This window comes from Rhinolophus hipposideros, assembly GCF_964194185.1.
Source record: "Rhinolophus hipposideros genome assembly, chromosome: 23".
Lineage (NCBI taxonomy): Eukaryota > Metazoa > Chordata > Mammalia > Chiroptera > Rhinolophidae > Rhinolophus > Rhinolophus hipposideros.
This window is the reverse complement of record NC_138069.1, coordinates 6,121,129-6,143,980: the sequence shown is the minus strand read 5'-3', so window position 1 is coordinate 6,143,980 and position 22,852 is coordinate 6,121,129. Positions and strand designations below refer to the sequence as shown.

General features: G+C 38.5%; 1 protein-coding gene and 1 pseudogene across 10 annotated transcripts in view; one reads left to right on the top strand and one right to left on the bottom strand.

The window, feature by feature from the left end:
• NSD1 (nuclear receptor binding SET domain protein 1) overlaps positions 1-22,852 on the top strand; it is a 153,296-nt gene that overhangs the window by 65,592 nt on the left and 64,852 nt on the right. For all 9 annotated transcript variants that reach the window (XM_081036338.1, XM_081036333.1, XM_081036337.1 and 6 more), the window contains 2 exons: positions 5,452-5,624; positions 7,517-10,082. In XM_081036338.1, coding sequence (XP_080892464.1) covers positions 5,452-5,624; positions 7,517-10,082 — 2,739 coding nt within the window. The remainder of the gene's footprint in view (positions 1-5,451; positions 5,625-7,516; positions 10,083-22,852) is intronic.
• On the bottom strand, positions 21,074-21,638 carry LOC308492038 (large ribosomal subunit protein uL6-like; annotated as a pseudogene). The gene has a single exon. The product of its transcript is annotated as a large ribosomal subunit protein uL6-like (transcript).

Genomic DNA, 22,852 nt, shown 5'->3' with positions numbered 1-22,852 from the left:
CATTGCTCCCTCTAAGCATCTTCAACTTTACTAGCTCGATCTTTTTGATATTTATCGCTGTATCTCAAAATTCCAACTTTCTGGATTATAGACTTGCATTGGGTTCCACCTCCCACCCAATCTCCAACATTCTTTTTGTCTTCCCCATTATATTGTGATTTTGGTTAGGAATTCAGTGTGTACGTTGTTATGTCAGTGTACACAGTACTTTGCTTGCTTTGTCCTCACATTTTGTTTTTCGTGGTACGTGTGTGTGTGTGTGTGTGTGTGTGTGTGTTGATAAGGGAGATGGTTTTTAGTATTCTGTATATTTATAAAATTCCCCTAGTTTTTATTTTTTCCTCATGATCTGATACATTGGTAATTTGTCATTTTTGTCATCTTGAAGAAATCTCACCTAAAGCCTTCTATATTCCTTCAGTGTACACTAGTTACCTTGACGCTTGGTGAACAGCTGTCACCTTAAGGATCCCGTTCAACTCTCTAGTGTTGGCTTCCATGTCTTCCTTGTTTTGGGTTTACTCACTCATTTTGAATGTGCCAAGTTCTAAGGTAGTTTCCTGAGAAAGGGAGTGGGAGGTAAATGTTTTGAGACCTAGCATTATGTAAGTATATTTTTTGTTCTTTTCCTACACTTGTTTGATAGTTTGGCTGGTATAAAATACTAGGCTGGAAATAATTTTTGCTCAGAATTTTGAAGGCATTGTTCCATTGTCTTCTAGCTTCCAGAGTTGCTATTATATTAAATTTGAGGTTATTTTTATTTTTGATCTTTTGTATTTGATTTTTGTCCCTCTTTCTGAAAACTTGTAGACTCTTTGTTCATATAGTTTACAAGGCTATATACCTTGCTGTGATCCTGTTTTCCCCCATTGTAGTGGGCATTTAATATGGGCCCTTTTGATCTACAAATTTACTTTATTTAATTCTGGGATATTATCTTGAATTATTTCATTGATTATTTCCTTTGCTCTGTTTATCCTCTTTCTGTGTAACTCTTAATCAGATGTTGCCTCTCCCACATTGGACTTCATAATTCCCACCCCCCCTTGTTTTTTTTGCATTTTTGTTGTTTTGTTCTTCCTACTTCATAGAGAGTTTCCTCATCTTTGTCTTCAAACCCTTTTTGAGTTTGACATTTTTGTTATGTTTTTAATTCTCAAGAATTCCTTTTTGTTCCCTGCATCTCATTTCATTAGCGCAATATTCTTTTTTTGTTCTCTATTTTTTTGTTTGAGGCTTTCCTTCTATCTATGTTCAAGAGTGAGAACTAAAGAGCATGTGGGCACTTCAGAATGTGTAGAGGGTGTCAACCTTTAGTTTCTTTGTAGGGTGACCCTCTCGGTCTCTTGTCAGTACCTTCTCCATTTTTTTTCTTGGCTTGGTGGGACTCCTCAGAGAAGATTCTTTAGCCTCCTACCAAGAGAGTAAGAATCTGGTTTCCTGTGTTCTGGGAGCTCAGTGCAGGGGAAGAAGACTGGGTGGTGTTAGCATTCAGTTTACTCGTTCCCTGCTCTATTTTTTGGTACGGTTTTATTTCTGGACTGTGCTTGGTGTTGATCAGTCTAGAGACCTGTTTTATTCCGTCTAGTAGAAGGAGCTCTAGTCTTCTCTGGGCGAAGGGGTGAGGCATGATCTGGTGGTTTGGATTGGAGGAGGCAATTTAGGTATCTGAAGCTGCTTGACAGCTTTCAACCAATCCTCCATTTTACCCGCCTAAATACCAGAGGTACTAGGTGTTCCCAGTTCCTGTGCCTTTAAAATGATGCATGGTGTAGTTACAGTTGGTTCTTGGCTTTCTTTGCTCACTGATTTGGCATTCTTGGATCTATTAAGTTAGTTACTATAATACTTATCTATGTGCTTCCCGGCTTCTAAAACTGTATAGCACACTTGCACAGCCACTCTGTAATTTACACTCAGCTGTCCTCTCTTGTTCTCCCTGTCCTTAATGGATTTATGTCTTGAAAGTCTCTTTACTGTAGCTTTAGTAGAGATTAACTTCAACTTGACCTGGAAATACTCTTAACTTGAACAGACCATCAGCCAATCTTGTTTTTAGACTTTTCTATACTTCTACTTCTAGGGTATCCTTCACACAGCAACCTGGGGATAAATCAGATTGCTTCTAACTTTTCTCAAGGCAGGCTTATCTTATCATTCAACTCTCTTAGGTTTAACGCATCACCATCTGACTTCCAACTTTCCCAGATTTTTATTGTTTCTTTTTCTATACTTTGTCTTTTGTATTTGTTCCTTTTAAAAACTGTTTTTACTGGTTTTTAGTGGGTTTCAGGAGGGAACAAAACTAAATTTGAGTGTTCAGTCTACGTTCTTTACCTTTAAAGATTTCCACTTTAAAATTATTTAATTCATTTTTTAAAAAATTCTTACAATCCTTGTTCATTTGTGTCTGGCTTATTTCACTTAGCATAATATCTGTAAGGTTCATCCATGTTGTATTAATGTATTTCATTCATTTTTAAGGCTTAGTAATAGTCCATTGTATGTATGCAGTAGGTCCCCCCTTATCCCTGGTTTTGCTTTGTGCAGTTTCAGTTACCTATGGTCAATTGCAGTCCAAAAATAGGAAATTTCCCCAACAACCCACATAGTCTGCTCCTGACATCCAACCATTGACATCGTTATGGGTCAGTGATCCAGATCCCTGAAGCAAATGATCCTCCTTCTGACGTAGCGACAGGTCAGTAGTAAGCCTAGCGCTGTCACACTGCTTGCACTGTTCACTTTGATCTTATCTCAAGAAGAAGGGTGAGACAGTACAAGAAGATATTTTGAGAAAGAAACCACACTCACATAACTTTCATTACAGTATAATTATTCTATTTTATTATTAGTTATTGTTAATCTCTTACTATGTCTAATTTATAAATTAAACTTTGTCATAGGTATGTGTGTGTAGGAAAGGACATAGTAAATATAGGGTACTGTCTGTGGTTTAGGCATCTGTTGTGGGTTTTGGAATGTATTTTCCATGGATACAGGGGAATTACTATATACTACATTTTGTTCATTCATCTTTCAGTGGATTGTTTTAACCTTTGGTTATTGTGAATAATGCTGCTATGGACATTGGTGTTCAAATATCTGTTCTGACTTTTTATTATATGACAAGTCTTTGATTTGTCTTAAAAATGTTTTTTTCTTCTTCAAATTTTGTTCTTTTAATTCTTCTTGCTATTACCTTGGTTTAGGTTCTACTTATCTCATGTGTACACTGTTTTTGATAATCTCAGGTCTAGTGAGTCTCCTCTCGTTTCCTCTTAAATATGTTATTCACAGATCAAGAAGATTTATCTTCCTAAGATGCAAAACTAAGCCTGTGGTTCCACAGTTTAAATGAGACTCCTCATTGCCAACATTGTAATGGTCTGGCTCTTACCATGGCATCCACGCTGTTTCAGGTCTGGGCACTGCTTACCGGTTTACTTTCCCTTTCCTTTCACTTTATGATTTAGTGTTCTGAACTACTTGTAGTTCCAGCCGTTTTCGTTGCTTTTATTCATTCATGCCTTTGAGTATCTGGGCCCTCATACTGGAATTCCCCCCGTCATAAGCAGTTTACCTTTAAAAGTTCTGCCGGGTGTCCCATTTGTCCTCCAGTTATTGTTTTCCACTTTTTAGTGTTGTTGTTGTTATTATTATTTTAAGTGGTGAAAGAATAGTTTATTAGAAGAGATAATTCACTTCAAAGAAATAGAAGCGGACCCGAACAGTAGAGAATGGCTCAAGGGCTAGTGTTATTTTTTTGAAAGTGAATGTTTATATTACTGGTATTGTCATCATTTTACCACAGTCTATTTCTGTACTTCTTACCCAACAGGCAGTGAGTTCTTTTGTCTTTTCTATACTGCTGGTACATCATAAATGTTCAATCTGTGTTACTTATACAGATTTGTTGAATTTATTTATTTATGGGAGAATGATTTAATTCTCAAATGGACTTTAAGAACTTCTATATAAGTACATATATATCTGACCAATTTTAATCCCTCTTTATAAGTGGTTTCTGTTGAAAGATTTAACTTAATAGGTAGAGTCTAAGGAATTCAGTTGTTTCAGTTTTTAAAAATGGAATAAACAGAAAATTTAACCAGGTTGTAATTTTATTATTAAGCTATATTTTTATAGAAAAAACCATTTCAACTAAAGTTTATGAGAGCTACTCATAGGTACGTTTCATTTCTTGGTTTTACAGCTTTGAAATTAGCATTTATAAAGACGCTTCCATTGAAATTAACCTGACATTTTGGCTACTTTTCCAATTATTATAAAGGTAGGAGTTTTGAAGGTATTCACAGCTTGTTCTAAAGTTCAGTTTATAAATCTCTCTTTCCCTTTTTCTTTCATTCTGAAGGAAATAGGCTTTTCCTGTTTTTTCAGAGAGTTGTTTACATTCTTTTTTGCCTTTTGAAACAATATGATTCTTGTAAGGAAATTAGATTTGAGTTAAAATTAATTTTTATTTAAAATGATTTCCTTTTCTAGAAAGAGACAAATCATTTGTAGCCCTGACTATATTTCTTTTTTGACATGTTTTACTGATATGAAAAATGCTAAGTGTATGGGAGATACATATACTAGATAAACTTGATTATAGTCTTTTCTGGATGAGATTTTTGTTTTTATTTTTGGTAATTGTATGCATAGAACTTTCAACAACCAGGAAACTGTAATGAATAACTAGATTTCTTTTTGTTTTTATTGCTGTTGGGATTTCTTTTTTTCTGTTTCTTTCTCCTTTTTTTTAAATTTCTGTATTTTGAAATAGCAGGTTCCACTTTCTCTGCAGAGCCAGTGTTGTATTCTGAATTTGCCCTCTCTGAAGTTATTGGACTTACTGTGTCTATAAAATGGGGATCATACTACTTGTTTCTTAGAGTTGGTTGTTTAGAAAAATTGGGCCTGGCCTGGAATAGCTACTCCATAAATGTTAGTGTGTTACACATGGCATGGTGTTGAAGCGTTTCTTCCTCCTTATGTTTTAGCATAGTGTTTTTAGAGTTTGTGTGGCGGTTAGTTCTTGTTCATTATTATATTTGTGGTGCTGTAGCTTATATGCCCTTTGTATTTTCCAGTAACAAGAGTGTAAGACTTTATAGACTGATGGTATAAGGAACTTCAGTTGGTTGCTGCATGAATTTGTTCTGTGATTAGCTAATCAACCTCTAACCGGTTTAGAATATATAGCTTATCAGACCAAACCATTGACTTCTTTCATAAATTTAGTCTTTTTCTTGCTACATTCACTGAATAGTTAAAATTTTCCTTCAATATCACCTACTTCAGTTTCTTGTTCAGATTTTTTAGCTTGTTGACTTAATTAATTTGGTAAACAGAAGCTTCTTTGGCAACAATGGTGTGCCTGTTATCTTGATGATGAACAGTCATGTTTTTAAAGTAATGACACTGGTTCTTATCCTTATCTAGTTTCCAACCGGAGGCCCTATCGGCAGTACTACGTGGAGGCTTTTGGAGACCCTTCTGAGAGAGCTTGGGTGGCTGGAAAAGCAATTGTCATGTTTGAAGGCAGACATCAGTTTGAAGAGCTACCTGTCCTTAGAAGAAGAGGGAAACAGAAAGAAAAAGGATACAGGCATAAGGTAAAAAACAACAACAGACCTTCAAATGATCTTCTTGGGTGGGCAGGGAGAAGGTACGGAAGAAGTAGTATATTTTTGAAATGTAAGTTATTTCCTGTAGTAGTAGAATATTTGTGAGAAAATAGGTAGAAGGCAAGGGTTTTTGTTTTTTTCTTTTACAGGGTTGAGATGGGGCTAGCCTTCCAAATATTTACACTCAGTTTTTTCAGAGATGATTTCAGCTAATTTTGCCATGTCACTTAGATGTGACAATAAAAAATGATATAATCATCATCTTTGGTTATATCTTATATAAGAAGAAAATAATCATCAAAACAGTATTCTACTTCTCACTCTCTGGATTAATCATTTGTCTTAAAAATGAGAAAGATAAAGCTTTAAACATTTTTGTTTTGTTTTTGTGTGTGGTAAATGCTTAAGGTTGCAGTTTCAAAACTGGTCTTGTTTTAATGAAGAACATTTTGGTGTTTTTTTTTTTTGTTTGCTTGATGTTTTATGTTGGCCAAGTAGTTTTTTGGCATATTTTAATATTCTTTTATAGTCAATTCTAGAAGGGGAAATAGTTCCTCTTAGATTTGTGTTTCTTACTTTTCTGTGTATACATACTTTTAGATTATAAAAATCATAATTAGGATAATTGAGTCAGTATGCAGTCCCTGCTATTTTTGAGTTTTCTGAGGACCAATGTCTTTAATTCTAAAAGTAGTGTTTTATGTTCCTTGTGTGGATTAGAAATAGTTATAAATATTTAATATGTCATAAGGTTGACGCTCCAAAACAACTAGTATGTGCTACTGTTAAGTTAAAGGAGGCTTATAGCTACATCGTTTCTAATTCTTTGGGTAGTTGGTGGTGGGGAAGTGTCAGAGTTTTTGTGTCATACCTTTAGCTATGTAGATTAACCAACTCCCTTTTCTGAGATGTTCATTAGAGCTCTCAGGTTCTAGAAAATTGATTTACTCTGGTCGCAGTCGCAAGAATTAATGGGTGTGTGTTTGTATGTAAAATTAACCAGATGGTCAATAAGAGGAGGCTACTTATCTAGTGACCTGAATTTTTACATGTTGAGCAGAACATCCCTTTCACAAGTATTTAAGTATTTGTGAACACTAAGTGTTAGTGAGAACCTTGACTAATACCTATTCTATGAAGCCAAGGAGAGAAATCAAGTAAGTCGGGAAAATTAGGTATATTTCACAGAGCCTCAACGTCCTCATGCTTTGAGGAATCAAGGAAAGAGCATATGTAATTTGTTACACCCAGGGTGTTTTGGTGTCTCTCGACTGCTTGGTTGTAATCCAGATTGTATGTAACATGTATAGAAGAACCTTGATTAGCCAAGGGCCTACTGATACCCTGAGGTTCAGATTTCAGATCTCCTAGGGTAGGTCTGATCCATTCGTTTCTCCTGTTCTCATTTTTTTTCATATTCATCTCCTTTAGCCTTTTCCTTTTTCTTTATGCAGCCGAGCAAGTGCTTGGCCTTCGTAAGTCAGGAAGAAAATAAATCCTTATTTGAAGTGTGTAGAGGTAAGTTGGAAGGGTCTGGTTATTTCTTGATTTGGTAATGTGATGTTGATTAGTAATGTAATGTTGTAGTCTTAAGTTATGGTCCACTCCTTTGTGCTTATAAAGGCCGAGAGAATGGAGGGTTTATGAAATCAGTCTTTCCTTCATGATAGATCTTAGTGGTAATGTAGTGTTGAGGACTCCCCATTAGTTAAGCTCTGGGTAAGCTGTGGGTGCTAGCTACCCGGCTGGTCCCATAAAAGGGCCTTGAAGGAGGTAGAAGATACTTTGAAAGCTGATTTGTGAGGTGTCCACTGATCAACTCCCTGTTGCCCCTTCCTCTTTCCTTGATTAGTGACAATCTTTTTCTCCTTTAATTTAAGGTTCCTCAGAAAATTTTGAGTAAATGGGAAGCCAGTGTTGGTCTTGCTGAACAGTATGATGTTCCCAAAGGGTCAAAGAACCGAAAATGTGTCAACAGTTCGATCAAATTGGACAGTGAGGAGGATATGCCATTTGAAGACTGTACAAATGATCCTGAATCTGAACATGACTTGTTGCTTAATGGCTGCTTGAAATCTCTGGCTTTTGACTCTGAACATTCTGCAGATGAGAAGGAAAAGCCTTGTGCTAAGTCTCGAGCCAGAAAGAGCACTGATAATCCAAAAAGGACTTGTGTGAAAAAGGGCCACATGCAGTTTGAATCACATAAGGAAGAACGGAGGGGAAAGATTCCCGAGAACCTTGGCATAAACTTTATTTCTGGGGATGTATCTGATAAGCAGGCTTCTAATGAACTTTCCAGGATAGCAAACAGCCTTACTGGGGCTAGCACTGCCCCGGGAAGTTTCCTGTTTTCTTCTTGTACAAAAAACACTGCAAAGAAAGAATTTGAGACTTCAAATTGTGACTCTTTACTGGGTTTGTCTGAGGGTGCCTTGATTTCTAAACGTTCTGGAGAGAAGAAGAAACTCCAACGAGGTCTGGTGTGCAGTTCAAAAGTTCAGCTCTGCTATATTGGAGCAGGTGATGAAGAAAAACGAAGTGATTCCATTAGTATCTGTACCACTTCTGATGATGGAAGTAGTGATCTGGATCCCATCGATCATAGTTCAGAATCTGATAACAGTGTTCTTGAAATTACAGATGCTTTTGATAGAACAGGGAACATGTTATCTGTGCAGAAAAACGAAAAGGTAAAGTATGCTAGGTATCCTGCCACGAACACTAAGGTAAAAGCAAAGCAGAAGTCCCTCATTACTAACTCACATACAGATCACTTAACAGATTGTACTAAGACAGCAGAGTCTGGAACTGAGACATCTCAGGTTAATCTCTCTGATTTTAAAGTGTCCACTCTTGTCCGCAAACCCCAATCAGATTTTAGAAATGATGGTCTCCCTCCAAAATTCAACACCCCATGCAGCATTTCCAGTGAGAACCCACTAATAAAGGGTGGGGCTACAAATCAAGGTCTGTTACATTCAAAAAGCAAACAGCCCAAGATCCGAAATATAAAGTACAAACATAAAGAAAATCCAGTTGTAGTAGAACCTCCAGTTATAAATGAGGACTGCAGTTTGAAATGCTGTTCTTCAGATTCCAAAGGCTCTCCTTTGGCTGGCATTTCCAAAAGTGGGAAAGTGGATGGACTGAAACTACTGAGCAACATGCATGAGAAAACCAGGGATTCAAGTGACATAGAAACAGCAGTGGTGAAACATGTTCTGTCAGAGTTGAAGGAGCTCTCTTACAGATCCTTAAGTGACGATGTCAGTGACTCTGGGACAGCAAAGCCATCAAAACCATTACTTTTTTCTTCCGCCTCCAGTCAGAATCACATACCTATTGAACCAGACTACAAATTCAGTACATTGCTAATGATGTTGAAAGATATGCACGATAGTAAGACCAAAGAGCAGCGGTTAATGGCTGCTCAAAACTTGGTCTCCTATCGGAGTCCTGGTCTTGGTGACTGTTCTACCAGTAGTCCTGTAGGGACTTCTAAGATCTTGGCTTCAGGAGACTCTACTCACAGTTCAGAAAAAAGTGGAAATGGCACTCAGGATCCAGTCCATCCTAGCCCTAGCGGGGGTGACTCTGCACTATCTGGGGAGTTGTCTGCCTCTCTACCTGGCTTAGTGTCCAACAGAAGAGACCTCCCTGCTGCTGGCAAAAGTCGTTCAAACTGTGTCACTAGGCGCAACTGTGGGCGATCAAAGCCATCATCCAAACTGCGAGATGGTTTTTCAGGCCAGATGGCCAAGAACACAGTGAACCGTAAAGCCTTAAAGACAGAGCGCAAAAGAAAACTGAACCGGCTTCCAGGTGTGACTCCAGAGGCTGCACTACAGGGAGAGCGTGGGGTTTCAGAGAATGGCTTTTTGAGAAGTGGTGCAGAAAACCCTGCTAAAGAAGAACCCCTTCAATTAATGGGCCCTTTAACAAATGAAGACAGTGCATGTTTTTCCAATGTTCATTTTGACAGCAAAGTCAACCAATCTGAACCTGATAAAATTCCTGAAAAAGGCCCCTCTTTTGAAAATAGAAAGGGCCCAGAGCTGGACTCTGAAATGAACAGTGAGAATGATGAACCCAATGGTCTAAATCAAGTGGTGCCTAAAAAGCGATGGCAGCGTTTAAACCAAAGGCGCACTAAACCTCGTAAGCGCACTAACAGATTTAGGGAGAAAGAAAACTCTGAGGGTGCCTTTGGGGTCTTGCTTCCTGCTGACCCTGTAAAGAAGGGGGATGAGTTCCCAGAGCAGAGACCTCCTCCTTCAACAAACATACTGGAGGATGTGCTGACAGATCCAAATCATGCCGGCCGCTTAGATTCAGTTGGGCCACGGTTGAATGTTTGTGATAAATCCAGTGCCAGCATTGAGGAGATGGAAAAGGAGCCAGGAATTCCCAGTTTGACTCCCCAGCCTGAGCTTCCTGAACCAGGTAAGGATTCTTGACTGCCATAGAAAGGGATTAGAGGAAGTTGTGATAATGACCACCTCTGAAGTTGATCTGTTTTAATGGAAGGGCTAAGTGTAAATTGGGAGGGAGGGATTATCACTTAAAGAAACAGCTTTATGCAGAAGGGTCTGAATGTTGAGGACCAGGTTTCTGTATATTTTCAGAAGTTGTTTAATCAGAAGCTCATTTTCCCCCCCTTTTGCTTTTAGTACTTTTCAGTAACATTTTGTTGGTTTTCCTACCTTTTTATATAAACTTTTTTGCATTCGATCTGGTATTGTAGGTAATTGAGAGACTCTGAGCCTGAGATTTAAATCCAGTTGCTTACAGAAAGCAAATAGATTTTATTGAACATTAGGTTTCCTTTGACCACAACTCAAGGAAAATCCACCTGTTATGTAGTAGAGAGAGGGGACATACGCTTTTGAAAAAATGCAAGTGTTCTGTAGTAGCACGTGTGTTAAGGCCCTAGATGTCTTACATCACTTCTGGAATACGGTTTGAGAGTGAAGTACCAGCTATCCTGCCTCAGCAGCAGAAAGAAAACAGAAGTCTTTCAAGATATTTAATAAATACATTGTAGTTATTGAAGATAAAACTGAGTATTCTTAAACATAAGATTTCTCAAAAATTGTTTACCATAGTGGGTTGTTTTCTAACAGCTTTATTGATATAATCAGCATACCATGAAATTCATCTTTTTAAAGTTTATATTTCACTGATTTTTAATATAGACTTGTGCAATCAACATTATCAATTTTGGAACATTTGCATCACCCCAGAAAGAAACCTTACACCCTTTATCAATTTCCCTTCATTTGTTTTCAATTTATATAGATTTGCCTATTCTATATAAATAGAATAGGTTCTTTCACTTAGCATGTGTCAGTGCTTTATTTTTATTGTGGTAAAAACATAGAAATTTACTCTCTGAACAAGTTTAAAGTGTATGAGGTGTGATAAAAAAATACGGTGAATGTTTAAATTTAAAAATTTTATTGCTGTAAAAGACACATTGTCATTAATCCCCCTCGCTTCCAACACACTTATCCACTTATCCCATCGTTCTTGCCACTTTCTGAAGCAGTTCTAGAAGTCCACTTTCGTGAGTTTCTTTAGTTGTGCTGTCATGGCTGCCTTAATGTCCTGAATCATTTTGACTTTGGGGAAGAGCCAGAAGTTGCACAGTGCCCAAGCTGGTGAATAAGGTGGATGAGGACGCCTCGTAATGTTTTGATTTGACAGAAATTGCCATGTACCAGAAACGATGTGTGACGCTGAGCGTTGTCATGTTGGAGGACACTTTAAAACACACCTCTCCACTGTAGCTCACTCCCGACTGCACGGAACAAGTTGAAACTTGTCACACAGTCTTACTAAGGTTTCACACGCCACTACCCATATTGAAGATCCCTGCCTTTCTGTTGGATGGCACTCGGCAGCAGCGTTCACTGTATTTTTTTGATCACATCTCATCCGTTGCAGTATTAACGATATGCACATTGTTGTACAACAGGTTTCTAGGACTTTTTCATCTTGCATGTCTGAAACTCTATATCCTTTGAATAATAACTCCTCGTTTTTTCCTTTGCCCGGCCCCAGCAACCACCATTCTCCTGTTTCTCTGAGGTCGATTACTGTAGATACCATATATAAGTGGAATTACAGTGTTTGTCTTTTTGTGATTGGATTATTTCATTTAGCATAGTGTCCTCAAGGTCTATCCATGTTCTAGCATGCAACAAGATTTCCTTCTTTTTTGAGGCTGGATAAAAGTTATATGTACATACAAAATTTTCTTGATCTATTCATTTGTCAGTGGACGTTTAGGTTGCTTCCATATCTTGGCTATTGTGAATAACGCTGTAGAGAACATGGGTGTTACAAATATTTCTTTGAGATCCTGTTTTTAATTCTCTAGATGTATACCCAGAAGTGAGCTAACTGAATCATATAGTAATTCTATTTATAATTTTTTGAGGAACCTTCATACTGTTTTCCATAGCGCCTGCAGCGTTTTCCATTCCTACCAACAGTGCTCCAGGATTCCAGTTTCTCCCGCATCCTCACTAACACTTGTTACTTTAATTTGAGTTTTCTGATAGTGGTCATCCTAACAGATGTAAAGTGATACCTCATTGTTATTTTGATTTGAATTTCCTGGTAATTAGTGATGTTCAGCATCTTTTCATATGTTTGTGGGCCATTTGTATATCTTCTTTGAAGAAATGTCTGTTCTGAGTTCTTTGCCTATTTTTTAATAGGGTTTTTTTTGTTTGTTTGTTTGTTTTGTTAGTGAGTTCTGAGAGTTGTTTATTCTGCATAATCACCCTTTAACATATGGTTTGCAAATTTCTTCCATTCTGCAGGTTTTTTCACTTCGTAAAATTGTTTCCTTTGTTGTGCAGACATTTTAAAGTTTGGTGTAGTACACTTTGTCTGTTTTTGCTCTTGTTACCTGTGCTTTTGATGTCATATCAAAGATACCATTGCTCATTTTAATTTTAGGAATCTTTTCCCTATTTTTTTTTTATTTTTTATTTTTATTGGGGAATGTTGGGGAATAGTGTGTTTTTCGAGAGCCCATCAGCTCCAAGTCAAGTCATTGTCCTGCCATCTAGTTGTGGAGGGCACAGCTCATCTTCAAGTCCAGTTGCCATTTTCAATCTTTAGTTGCAAGGGGCGCAGCCCACCATCCCATGTGGGAATTGAACCTGCAACTTGTTCAGAGCTTGCGCTCTAACCAACTGAGCCATCTGGCTGCCCCATTCCCTTATTTAATTTTTTAGTTTCAGGTCTTAGATTTTAGGTGTTTTATCCATTTTGAATTGATTTTTGAATATGGTGTAAGATGAGGGTTCATCGTCATTCTTTTGCATGTGGATAGCTACTTTTCAGCACACCATTAATTGAAGAGACTATCCTTTCCATACTGTGTAGTTTTAGTACCCCTGTCAAAAATAATTTGACTATACATGTAAATGTTTGTTTCTGGGCTTTCTATTCTGTTCCATTGACCTATATGTCTGTCTTGATGGCAGTCTTGTATTGTTTTGATTACTGCAGTTTTATGCTTTGAAAACAGAATGGTGTGAGGCTTCTTTCTGTCTTTGTTCTTTTTTGTCAAAGTTGTTTTGGTTATTCAGGGTCCTTTGAGATTGCATTTCAGTTTGAGGATGGGTTTTTTTTTCTATTTGTGTAAAAAATGCCATTGGGATTTTGATAAGGATAGCAGTGAGTCTATAGATTGGCTTTGGGTAGTATGGACATTTTGACAAGATTAAGTTTTCCAATCAATGAACATAGGATATTTTTCCATTTTATTTGTGTCTTTAATTTCTTTCAGTAGTGTTTTGTAGTTTTTAGTGCACAACTCTCACATTCTTGGTTAAGTTTATTCCTAAGTGTTTTGTTTTTTATTTTTTTTTAAAGATTTTATTGGAGAAGGGGAACAGGACTTTATTGGGGAACAGTGTGTACTTCCAGGCTTTTTTTCCAAGTCAAGTTGTTGTCCTTTCAGTCTTAGCTGTGGAGGGTGCAGCTCAGTTCCAGGTCCAGTTGCTGTTGCTCGTTGCAGGGGGCGCAGCCCACCATCCCTTGCAGGACTGGAGGAGTTGAATTGGCAACCTTTTGGTTGAGAGCCCACTGGCCCATGTGGGAATCGAACTGGCAGCCTTCGGAGTTAGGAGCACGGAGCTCCAACCACCTGAGCCACCGGGCCGGCCCAGTGTTTTATTTTTTATGATATTTAACAAGGGATTGTTTACTTAATTTCCTTTTTGAGATGTTGATTATTAGGGTATAGAAACAACTGTTTTTTTTGAACATTGATTTTTGTATCCTATAACCATACTAAATTTGTTTATTAGTTCTTACAGTTTTGTGTGTGTGTGTATTTGGAATTTTTACAGTTTTCTACATACATCATATCAACTATGAACAGAGATATTTTACTTTCTCCTTTCCAATTTGGATGCCTTTTAAAAACTTCTAATTCTTTCCTGATTGCTCTTGCTTTGACTTCCAGTAGTATGTTAAAAAGAAGTGGAAAGAGTGGGCATCCTAGTCTTGTTCTTGAGCTTAGAGAAAAAAACTTTCAGTTTTTTACCAGAGACTGTCATGCTAGCTGTGGGGTTTCACATATGACCTTTACTATGTTTAGGTAATTTCCTTTTTTTTCCTAGTTTGCTGAGTATTTTTATTAGGAAAAAGTGTGGAATTTTGTCAAGCCATTTCTGCATTATTTGAGATGATCGCGTGATTTTTTTCCCTTTATTCCTTAATGTGTTTTCTTACGTTAATTTTTGTAATAATTGATTTTCACACAATGTATTTCTTTTATTCAGAAAACAGACATTTCAGAAAGTCACTGGTAAAAATAAAACCATTAGAACAGTATAATGACTGATAATTTTCTTTGTTTTTAATTTTTTATTTTTTTATTATTATTTATTTTAATTTATTGGGGTGACAATTGTTAGTGAAATTACATAGATTTCAGGTGTACAATTCTGTATTAGACTGATAATTTTCAATGTAAGTAATCACAGAATTCATTTACATGCTCAGATTTTAGAGGGAGGGCACTAAAGACAAAGCATAGGAGAACAATGGTGGATGTTTTAAACTTGTGTCTTGAGGTAAAAAAAAAATTGCCATTGTAAGTGGTCCAGATGAAGCCAAAATGGTGATGACGATGATGAGGATGATGGACCATATGGTGACAGAAGAAGACTAGACTTTGGGTGGTGAGCACACAATGCAATATACAGATGATGTTTTATAGAATTGTACACTTGAAACTTACATACCCCAATAAATTTAAAGAAATAAAAATAAAGGAACATAAACATTTAAAAGGTAACCATAGCCAGTAAACTCCCCAAACATGAATGGTTAGATGGTCAGGTTGTGGGCCTCCATCCCTCACTCCCCCAGTTCTTGAGGAAGACAAAGGTCAGTTGAATTGTAGACTAGTTCAACTGGGAAAATAAATTTTCACTTTATATCTTAGCAATATCCATTTAGTATTTCCAAAAATGCATTGTCAACAGGAAATAATCAAATTTTTGTCTTTAACATCCAAGGGATGAATCCCACTTGATCATGGTGTATAATCCTGCTGTTGAATTCCATTTGCCAATATTTGTTGAGGATCTTTGCATGTGTTCATAAGGGAGATTGACTTTGGGGGTGGGGGTGTTACCAAGGTAATATTCACTTCATAAAATGAGTTTGCAAATAAATGTTCCCTCCTCTTCAGTTTTTGGAAAAGTTTGAAAAAGATTTGGTACTAATTCTGTTTTTAAAAAAATGCTTAGTAGATTTCTCCAGTGAAGCCATTTGGTCCTGAGCTTTTCTTTCTTGAGAGGTTTGTTTGTTTTGTTTTGAACTTTTATTTAAGTGTGTTTTTCCAGGACCCATCAGCTCCAAGTCAAGTAGTTGTTTCAATCTAGTTGTGGAGGGTGCAGCTCACAGTGGCCCCTGTGGGGATCGAACCTGGAACCTTGTTGTTAAGAGCGCCCCGCTCTAACCAACTGAGCTAACCGGCCGCCCCTTTCTTGAGAAGTTTTTCATGACTGATTTTATCTCCTTATTCGGATTTTCTATTCATGATTCAGTCTTGGTAAATTGTATGTTTCTAGACATTTATCCATTTCTGCTATGTCATAAAATTTGTTGGCATATATTGTTCACAGTAATCTCATAATGCTCTTTGTTTCTGTGGCATTGGTGGAAATGTTTCCTCTTTAATTTGTGGTTTTAGTTGTGTCTTTTTTTTCTTTGTTAATCTAGGACCTGTCGATTTTGTTGATTTTTTTTTTTTAACTCTTTGTTAATATTTTTTCTTTATTTCTGGTTAATATTTATTCCTTCCTTCCTTCCTTCTGCTAACTCTGAGTTCAATTCTGTTTGTTCTTTTTTCTCATTCCCAGAGGTGTAAAGTTAGGTTGTTGATTTGGAATTCTTTTTCTTAACATAGGCACTTGCTGCTATAAACTTTTCTCTTAGTGCTTTTTTTGCTGCATCTGGTAAATTTTGAGATATTATGTTTTCATTTTCATTTGTCTCAAGGTATTTTTCGATTTTTTATTAATTTCTTCTCTTAACTCATTGATTGTTCAAGAGTGCATTAAATTCTACATATTTGTAAGTTTTCCGGTTTTCCAACTATTGATTTATAGTTTCATTCTATTGTAATTGGAAAGATACTTGGCATGATTTCAGTTTTGAATTTTGTGGTCTATCATGTGATCTGTCCTGGAGAATGTTTGGTGCGCACTTGGGAAGAATGTGTGTTATATATATTTCTGTTCATATCAGTTGGTCTGTAGTGATGCTCAGGTTCTTTCTTTTCATGTTAATCTTCTGTCTGGTAGTTCTATTCATTATTGATAGCTGGGCATTTTACTATTATTTTACTGTCTTGTTTCTTCTGTCAGTGTTTGCTTCATATATTTTGGTCCTCTAATGTTATGTGTATATATGTTTATAATTGTTATCTTCTAAAGTATGTTCAAAATTGTTTATCATCCTAGTGAACTGACCATTTTATCATAATATAATGATCTTAATTTGTCTTGTGATCGTTTATTTTTATTTATTTTTAATTAGTTTCAGGTGTACAAGGCAAAGAAATGGACCTTTAAACCCCTCATAAAGTGATAACCAACCCCCCAAGCTACTACCCTTCTGACAACTTACATAGCTGTTACAATGCCATCGACTATCTTTCCTATGTAGTACTCCACATCCTGTGTCTATATAAACCTATATATTAAGTTATAGTTGACATCCGATATTGTTCTACTTCAGCTTCAGGTGTATAGCATATTGGACACAGTCTATGAAGTGATCCCCCTGATAAATCCAGTGCCCATCTGGCACCTTACATGATCTTTACAACATTGTTGATTATATTCTCCATACTGGATTAACTACCAATTTGTATTTCTTAATATCTTCACCTTTTTTACTCTTCCCCCAACCCCATTCCCCTGTATCACCCTGATAGATCTAGTACCTATCTGGCACCATTACAATATTATTGACTATATTCCTTATGTTGTACACTACATCCCCATGACTACTGTGTAACAACTAATTTGTACTTCTTAATCCCTTTCCTTTTCACCCATCCTTAACCCCCCTCCCATCTTAAAGAATCCCTCTGAGATTCCTTGTAATACTGGTTTGGTGGTGATGAACTCCTTCATCTTTTTCTTGTCTGGGAAGCTCCTTATTTGTCCTTCAATTCTAAATGACAGCCTTGCTGGGTAGAGCAATCTTGGTTGTATGTCATTGCTTTTCATCACTTGGAATATTTCTTGCCACTCCCTTCTTGCCTGCGAAGTTTCTGTTGAGAAATCAGCTGCCAGTCCTATGGAGACTCCCTTGTAGGTAACTAACTGCTTTTCTCTTGCTGCTTTTAAGATTCTTTCTTTGTCTTTAAGCTTTGGCATTTTAATTATGATGTGTCTTGGTGTTGGCTACCTGTGGGTTTATCTTGTTTGGGACTCTCTGTGCTTTCTGGGCTTGTATGTCTGTTTCCTTTACCAGGTTAGGGAAGTTTTCTGTCATTATTTCTTCATATAGGTTTTCAATTCCTTGCTCTTTCTCTTCTCGTTCTGGTACCCCTATAATGCAGACGTTGGTACCCTTGATAGTGTCCCGGAGGCCCCTTAAACTCTTCTCAATTTTTTGGATTCTTTTTTCTGTTTGCTCTTCTGGCTGGGTGTTTTCTGCTACCTTATCTTCTAGATCGCTGGTTGGATCCTCTCCTTCATCTAATCTGTCGATTCCCTGTAATATATTCTTCATTTCCGTTATTATATCCTTTATTTCTGACTGGTTCTTTTTCATGGTTTCTATCTTCCATTTTTATGCTTCCTATCTCTCTGTTGAAGTTCTCCCTACTATCATTGAGCATTCTTATAACCAGTGTTTGGACCACTGCATCTGGTAGATTGCTTACCTCCATTTTGCTTAGTCCTTTTTTTTTTTCCCAAGTCAAGCTGTTGTCCTTTCAGTCTTAGTTGTGGAGGGCGCAGCTCAGCTCCAGGTCCAGTTGCCGATGCTAGTTGCAGGGGGTGCAGCCCCCGCATTCCTTGCGGGAGTCCAACCAGCAACCCGGTGGTTGAGAGCCCACTGGCCCATGTGGGAATTGAACTGGCAGCCTTTGGAGTTATGAGCATGGAGCTCCAACCGCCTGGGCCACCGGGCCGGTCCCTGCTTAGTTCTTTTTCTGGAGTTTTGTTCTGTTCTTTTATTTGGGACATGTTTCTTTGTCTCCCCATTTTGGCTGCCTCCTTGTGTTTGTTTCTATCTATCAGGCAGGGCTGCTATGTCTCCTGGTCTTAGTACAGTGGCCTTATGTAGTAGGTGTGCTGTGGGGTTCAGTGGCACAGTCTTTCTGGTCACCTGAGCCATGCGCTCCAGGTGTGTCCCTTGTGTGTGTTGTATGTGCCCTTTTATAGTTGAGCCATGGTTGATAATTGCATGTCAGTGTGAGGGACTGACCATCGGGCTCACTGGTTGTGAGGACTGGCCTTGACTGCAGAGGAAGAGTTGTGGTGCAGGGGCTGACCCTACAGGGCAGGATCTCCCTTAACAGGACTTGCCTACCGAATCTGCCCCTTGGGTGTGTCATACTTGAAGGCCGCTGGGTGATGCTCCAGCTCGTTTTGAAGCTGGCCACTGGAGGCACCAGCCTTAGTTGGCATGCCCTGTAGGTCAAGTTCAGCCACTGCCCGTGTACCACCCAGGGCCACCTGGCAGGAGCCACAGAGAAATCTACAGATGGCTGCCGCCCGTGCTGTGCTCCAAAGTGTCTTGAGAGACCAAGCTGCAAACCAAGGCCTGCTGCTGCTAGTGCCGGCTTAGGGCTGCTCAGCCAGAGGTACAGGACATGCTTAAGCCAGTTGCTGCTTGTCTGAGTTCCACGAACCTTTGAGAGAACCTGGGAAAATCTGTAGTTTGACGCAAAGCAGGCAGTCTGCTCGAAAAAGCCACTGGAAGCGGCCTGGGTGTTCCAGAAAGTTGGACAGGACCAGGTCTTGAATCGCCTGGGCGTGGCAAATGAACAGTAGAGACTCAGATATGGCAGCTGCCTCCTTCCGCACATGGGGAAGGGGGAGGGCTCAGCAAAGAATCAATGGCCTCCACCAGCTCCCCCACCCAGGATAAAGCCACTTCTCAAGCCCGTCCCAAGCCAGACAACTCAGTTCCTCACCATATGTTCCTGCCGCCTCTCCAGCCGCTGCCCCAGCGCTGGATCTCAGAGCGAGTGAGTGTTGGTGGGTAAGTCCGTGCAGGGTCCCTCTAAGAGGAGCGCCTGGGAGTACAGCGGCCCTTGGTCTCGCTCAGTCACAATCTCCGCTGGTTTTCACAACCAGCAGTTCTGGGGACTTCTCTTCCTTGCACTGGAATCCTGGGCTGGGATCTCTCACTCCTCTGGGGGCTGAGGGGGGACTCCCACAGCCGAAATAACCCTCCTGATCTTTAATGATCACATGCAGGTGTGGGACCAGCCCGTTCCACGTCTCTGCCCTTCCTACCAGTCTGGAGGTTGTGTCCTTTGTTGAAAGGCTTCAGTTCAGCTTGATTTTAGGCGATTCGCAATAACGGTTGCTTTGTAGATTAGTTGTGGTTTTGATGTGGTCGTGAGAGAAAGTAAGCACAGTGTTTACCTACTGCACCATCTTGGTTGTTTCCCTGTCTTGTGATAATTTTAACTCAGGTCTATTTTGTCTAATCACCTCTGCTCTCATTTGCATATATCTTTTTTTATCCTTTCAATTTCAGCCTATGTGTGTCTTTACATCTAAGGTGATACATCTTGTAGAGAAGTTATAGTTGCATCTTTTTTTTTTTTTTTTTAAATAAATTTTACTGGGGAATATTGGTGGATAGTGTGTTTCTCCAGGCCCATCAGCTCCAAGTAGTTGTCCTTCAGTCTAGTTGTGGAGGGCACAGCCCAGCTTCAAGTCCAATGGCCATTTTCAGTTTTTAGTTGCAGGGGGCGCAGCCCACCATCCCATGCGGGAATTGAACCAGCAACCTTGCTGAGAGCTCGAGCTCCAACCAGCTGAGCCATCTGGCCGCCCCTGCATCTTGTTTTTAAATGCTTTTAGCCCACTCTGTGTCTTTTGATTGAGGCGTTTAATCCATTTACATGTAAAGTAATTTTTGAGAGAGGGAAGGACTTATTGCCATGTTGTAATTGTTTTCTGTCTTGCTGCTAATTTGCCCCTCTCCTCTCCTGCAGCTTTTCTTTTCTTTTTTTAAAATTTATTTTGGATTGACATACTTTGATTTCTCATTTTATTTTGTATGTCTTTTATAGGTATTTTCTTTTTGGTTACTATGGGACTAACATAAAACATTTTATAGTCATCACAATCTATTTTAATCTACTAACAGTATAACTTCAATCCTGTGTAAAAACTCTAGTCTTACCCCCCCACTCCCACTTTGTTATTGATGTCACACATTATTACATCTTTGTGTATTGTATATTCATTAGTATAGTTTTATAGTTTTTTATGCTTTTGCATTTTAAATTCTATTCTAGACTTAAAAATGCTTTGTGTGCCACTATTATAGTATTATAGTATTGTATTTGCCTATATGTTTACCTTTATCAGCTGTTTTTATATGCTTTGGTTTTGCTGTCTAACGTCCTTTTGTTTCAACTTGTAGGATTCCCTTCAGCATTTCTTGTAAGTTAGGTCTAGTAATTATGAAGTCTGCTTTTTTATTTTAGTAAATCTGTTTAACCTTCATTTTTGAAGGATAGTTTTGCAAGATATAGTATTGGTTGGCAGCTTTTTATTTTAGTACTTGACTTTATCAGGTTTTTTTCAATACATGAGTTTTATTGCATCTTTGAAATATCATAAGTAAGTCTGAGGAATCACTCGACATCTTGATGTTTCTATAGCTGGATGACTTAGATCTTTTTCATCAGCGTGCTAAACTGTTCCTTGTTCAGAAACAGAGATACCGTCCCAAAATTTTCTGATTTACTTGTTTTTAACTGTGTGGCTTGTTGAATCAAAGCAGCTGAATTTGATACAAGTTCAATATCATTTCCTTCAAGAATTAACTCATCTTTCTGGGCTTGAGATACTAAACAATCAATACCTGATGTCATCTGAACCCTGTAGATATATTTTTCACCCAGGAAATTTCAGATTTCAACAAGAGAACCATTCTCTTGAATACCGGCGTTGATGGGGAAGTGAGCACACACAGGCCTCATCAGAACAGGAGCCCAGCGTAGTGTCCTTGGTCAAGTTCTGTCCGTGACTACAGATAGTGTGAACAGTAGCCAGTTCCTTTCTATTTCCCCACCATTTGTCAACCTGGAGCCTCTTTTTTCCAAAGAGACTGAGTTCTGCATTGATGTGATTGAAGTCCCTCCGCAGGGTTCCTCTGGGGCCCTTCACAATAACTGCACCCCTTCAGAGTGACATCCACATTTTCTGGAATGTCCACCGGGTTGCTGAGATAGGTCTTCATTCTCGCAGTAGATGCTGCAAAGAACTTGATTGTATCATTCTACTCCCTTCTGGCATATGAGGTTTCTGCTGAGAAATCTGCTCATAATCTAATGTGAGCTCCCTTGTCCTTGACTAGTTGCTTTCCTCACTGCTTTTAAAGTTTTCTTTTTGTTTTTTGACAGTTTGATTACAGTGTATCTCAGCGTGGGCCTCTTTGGGTTGGAGATCTTGAGCTTCTAAATTTGAATGTCTGTTTCCTGCCTCAGATTTAGGGATTATTGGCCATTGTTTATTCAAATAAGCTCCCTATTCCTTTCTATGTCTCTCCTCCTTTTGGAACTCCCGTAATGTGTGTATTACACTTGATGTTGTCTGTAAGTTCTTATGCTTCACACTTTTCTTCACTCTTTAATTTTTGCTAATCTGATTTGATAATTTCAAATTACCTGTCGTAGAGTTTCCTGATTCCATTCTATGCTTAAGTCTGCTGTTGAATCTCTAGGGAGTTTTTTGATTCAGGTACTGTATTCTTTAGCTCCAGAATTTCTGTTTGGTTATAGTTACTAACTCTTTGTTGATATTTTAATTCGTTCATGCTACTTTTTTCTGGTTTCTTTTAGTTATCTGTGTTCTCTTGTAGGTCATTGAGCTTCTTTAAGACAATCACTTTTTTATTTTATTTTGTTGGGAAGGGGAACAGGACTTTATTGGGGAACAGTGTGTACTTCCAGGACTTTTTTTCCAAGTCAAGTTGTTGTCCTTTCAATCTTAGTTGTGGAGGATGCTGTTCAGCTTCAAGTTGTTGTCCTTTCAGTCTGAGTTGTGGAGGGGGTAGCTCAGCTCCAGGTCCAGTTGCCGTTTTCTAGTTGCAGGGGCACAGCCCACCATCCCTTGCGGGAGTCGAGGAGTTGAACCGGCAACCTTGTGGTTGAGAGCCCACTGGCCCATGTGGGAATCGAACCGGCAGCCTTCAGGGAGTTAGGAGCACGGAGCTCTAACCGTCTGAGCCACCGGCCGGCCATAAGATAATTACTTGAATTCTTTGTCTGATAATTCATTAATCTCTGTTACTTCGTGGTTGGTTTCTAGGAGTTTATTTTGATTCTTTGGGCCATGTTTTCCTGTTTCTTCTTGTACTTTGTGATCTTTCTTGGGGGCAAGGGGAGCTCAGTTTTATGCATTTGAATAAACAACCACTTCTCCCAGTCTTTATGAACTGGCTTCATATAGGGGAAGACTCAACTAGTC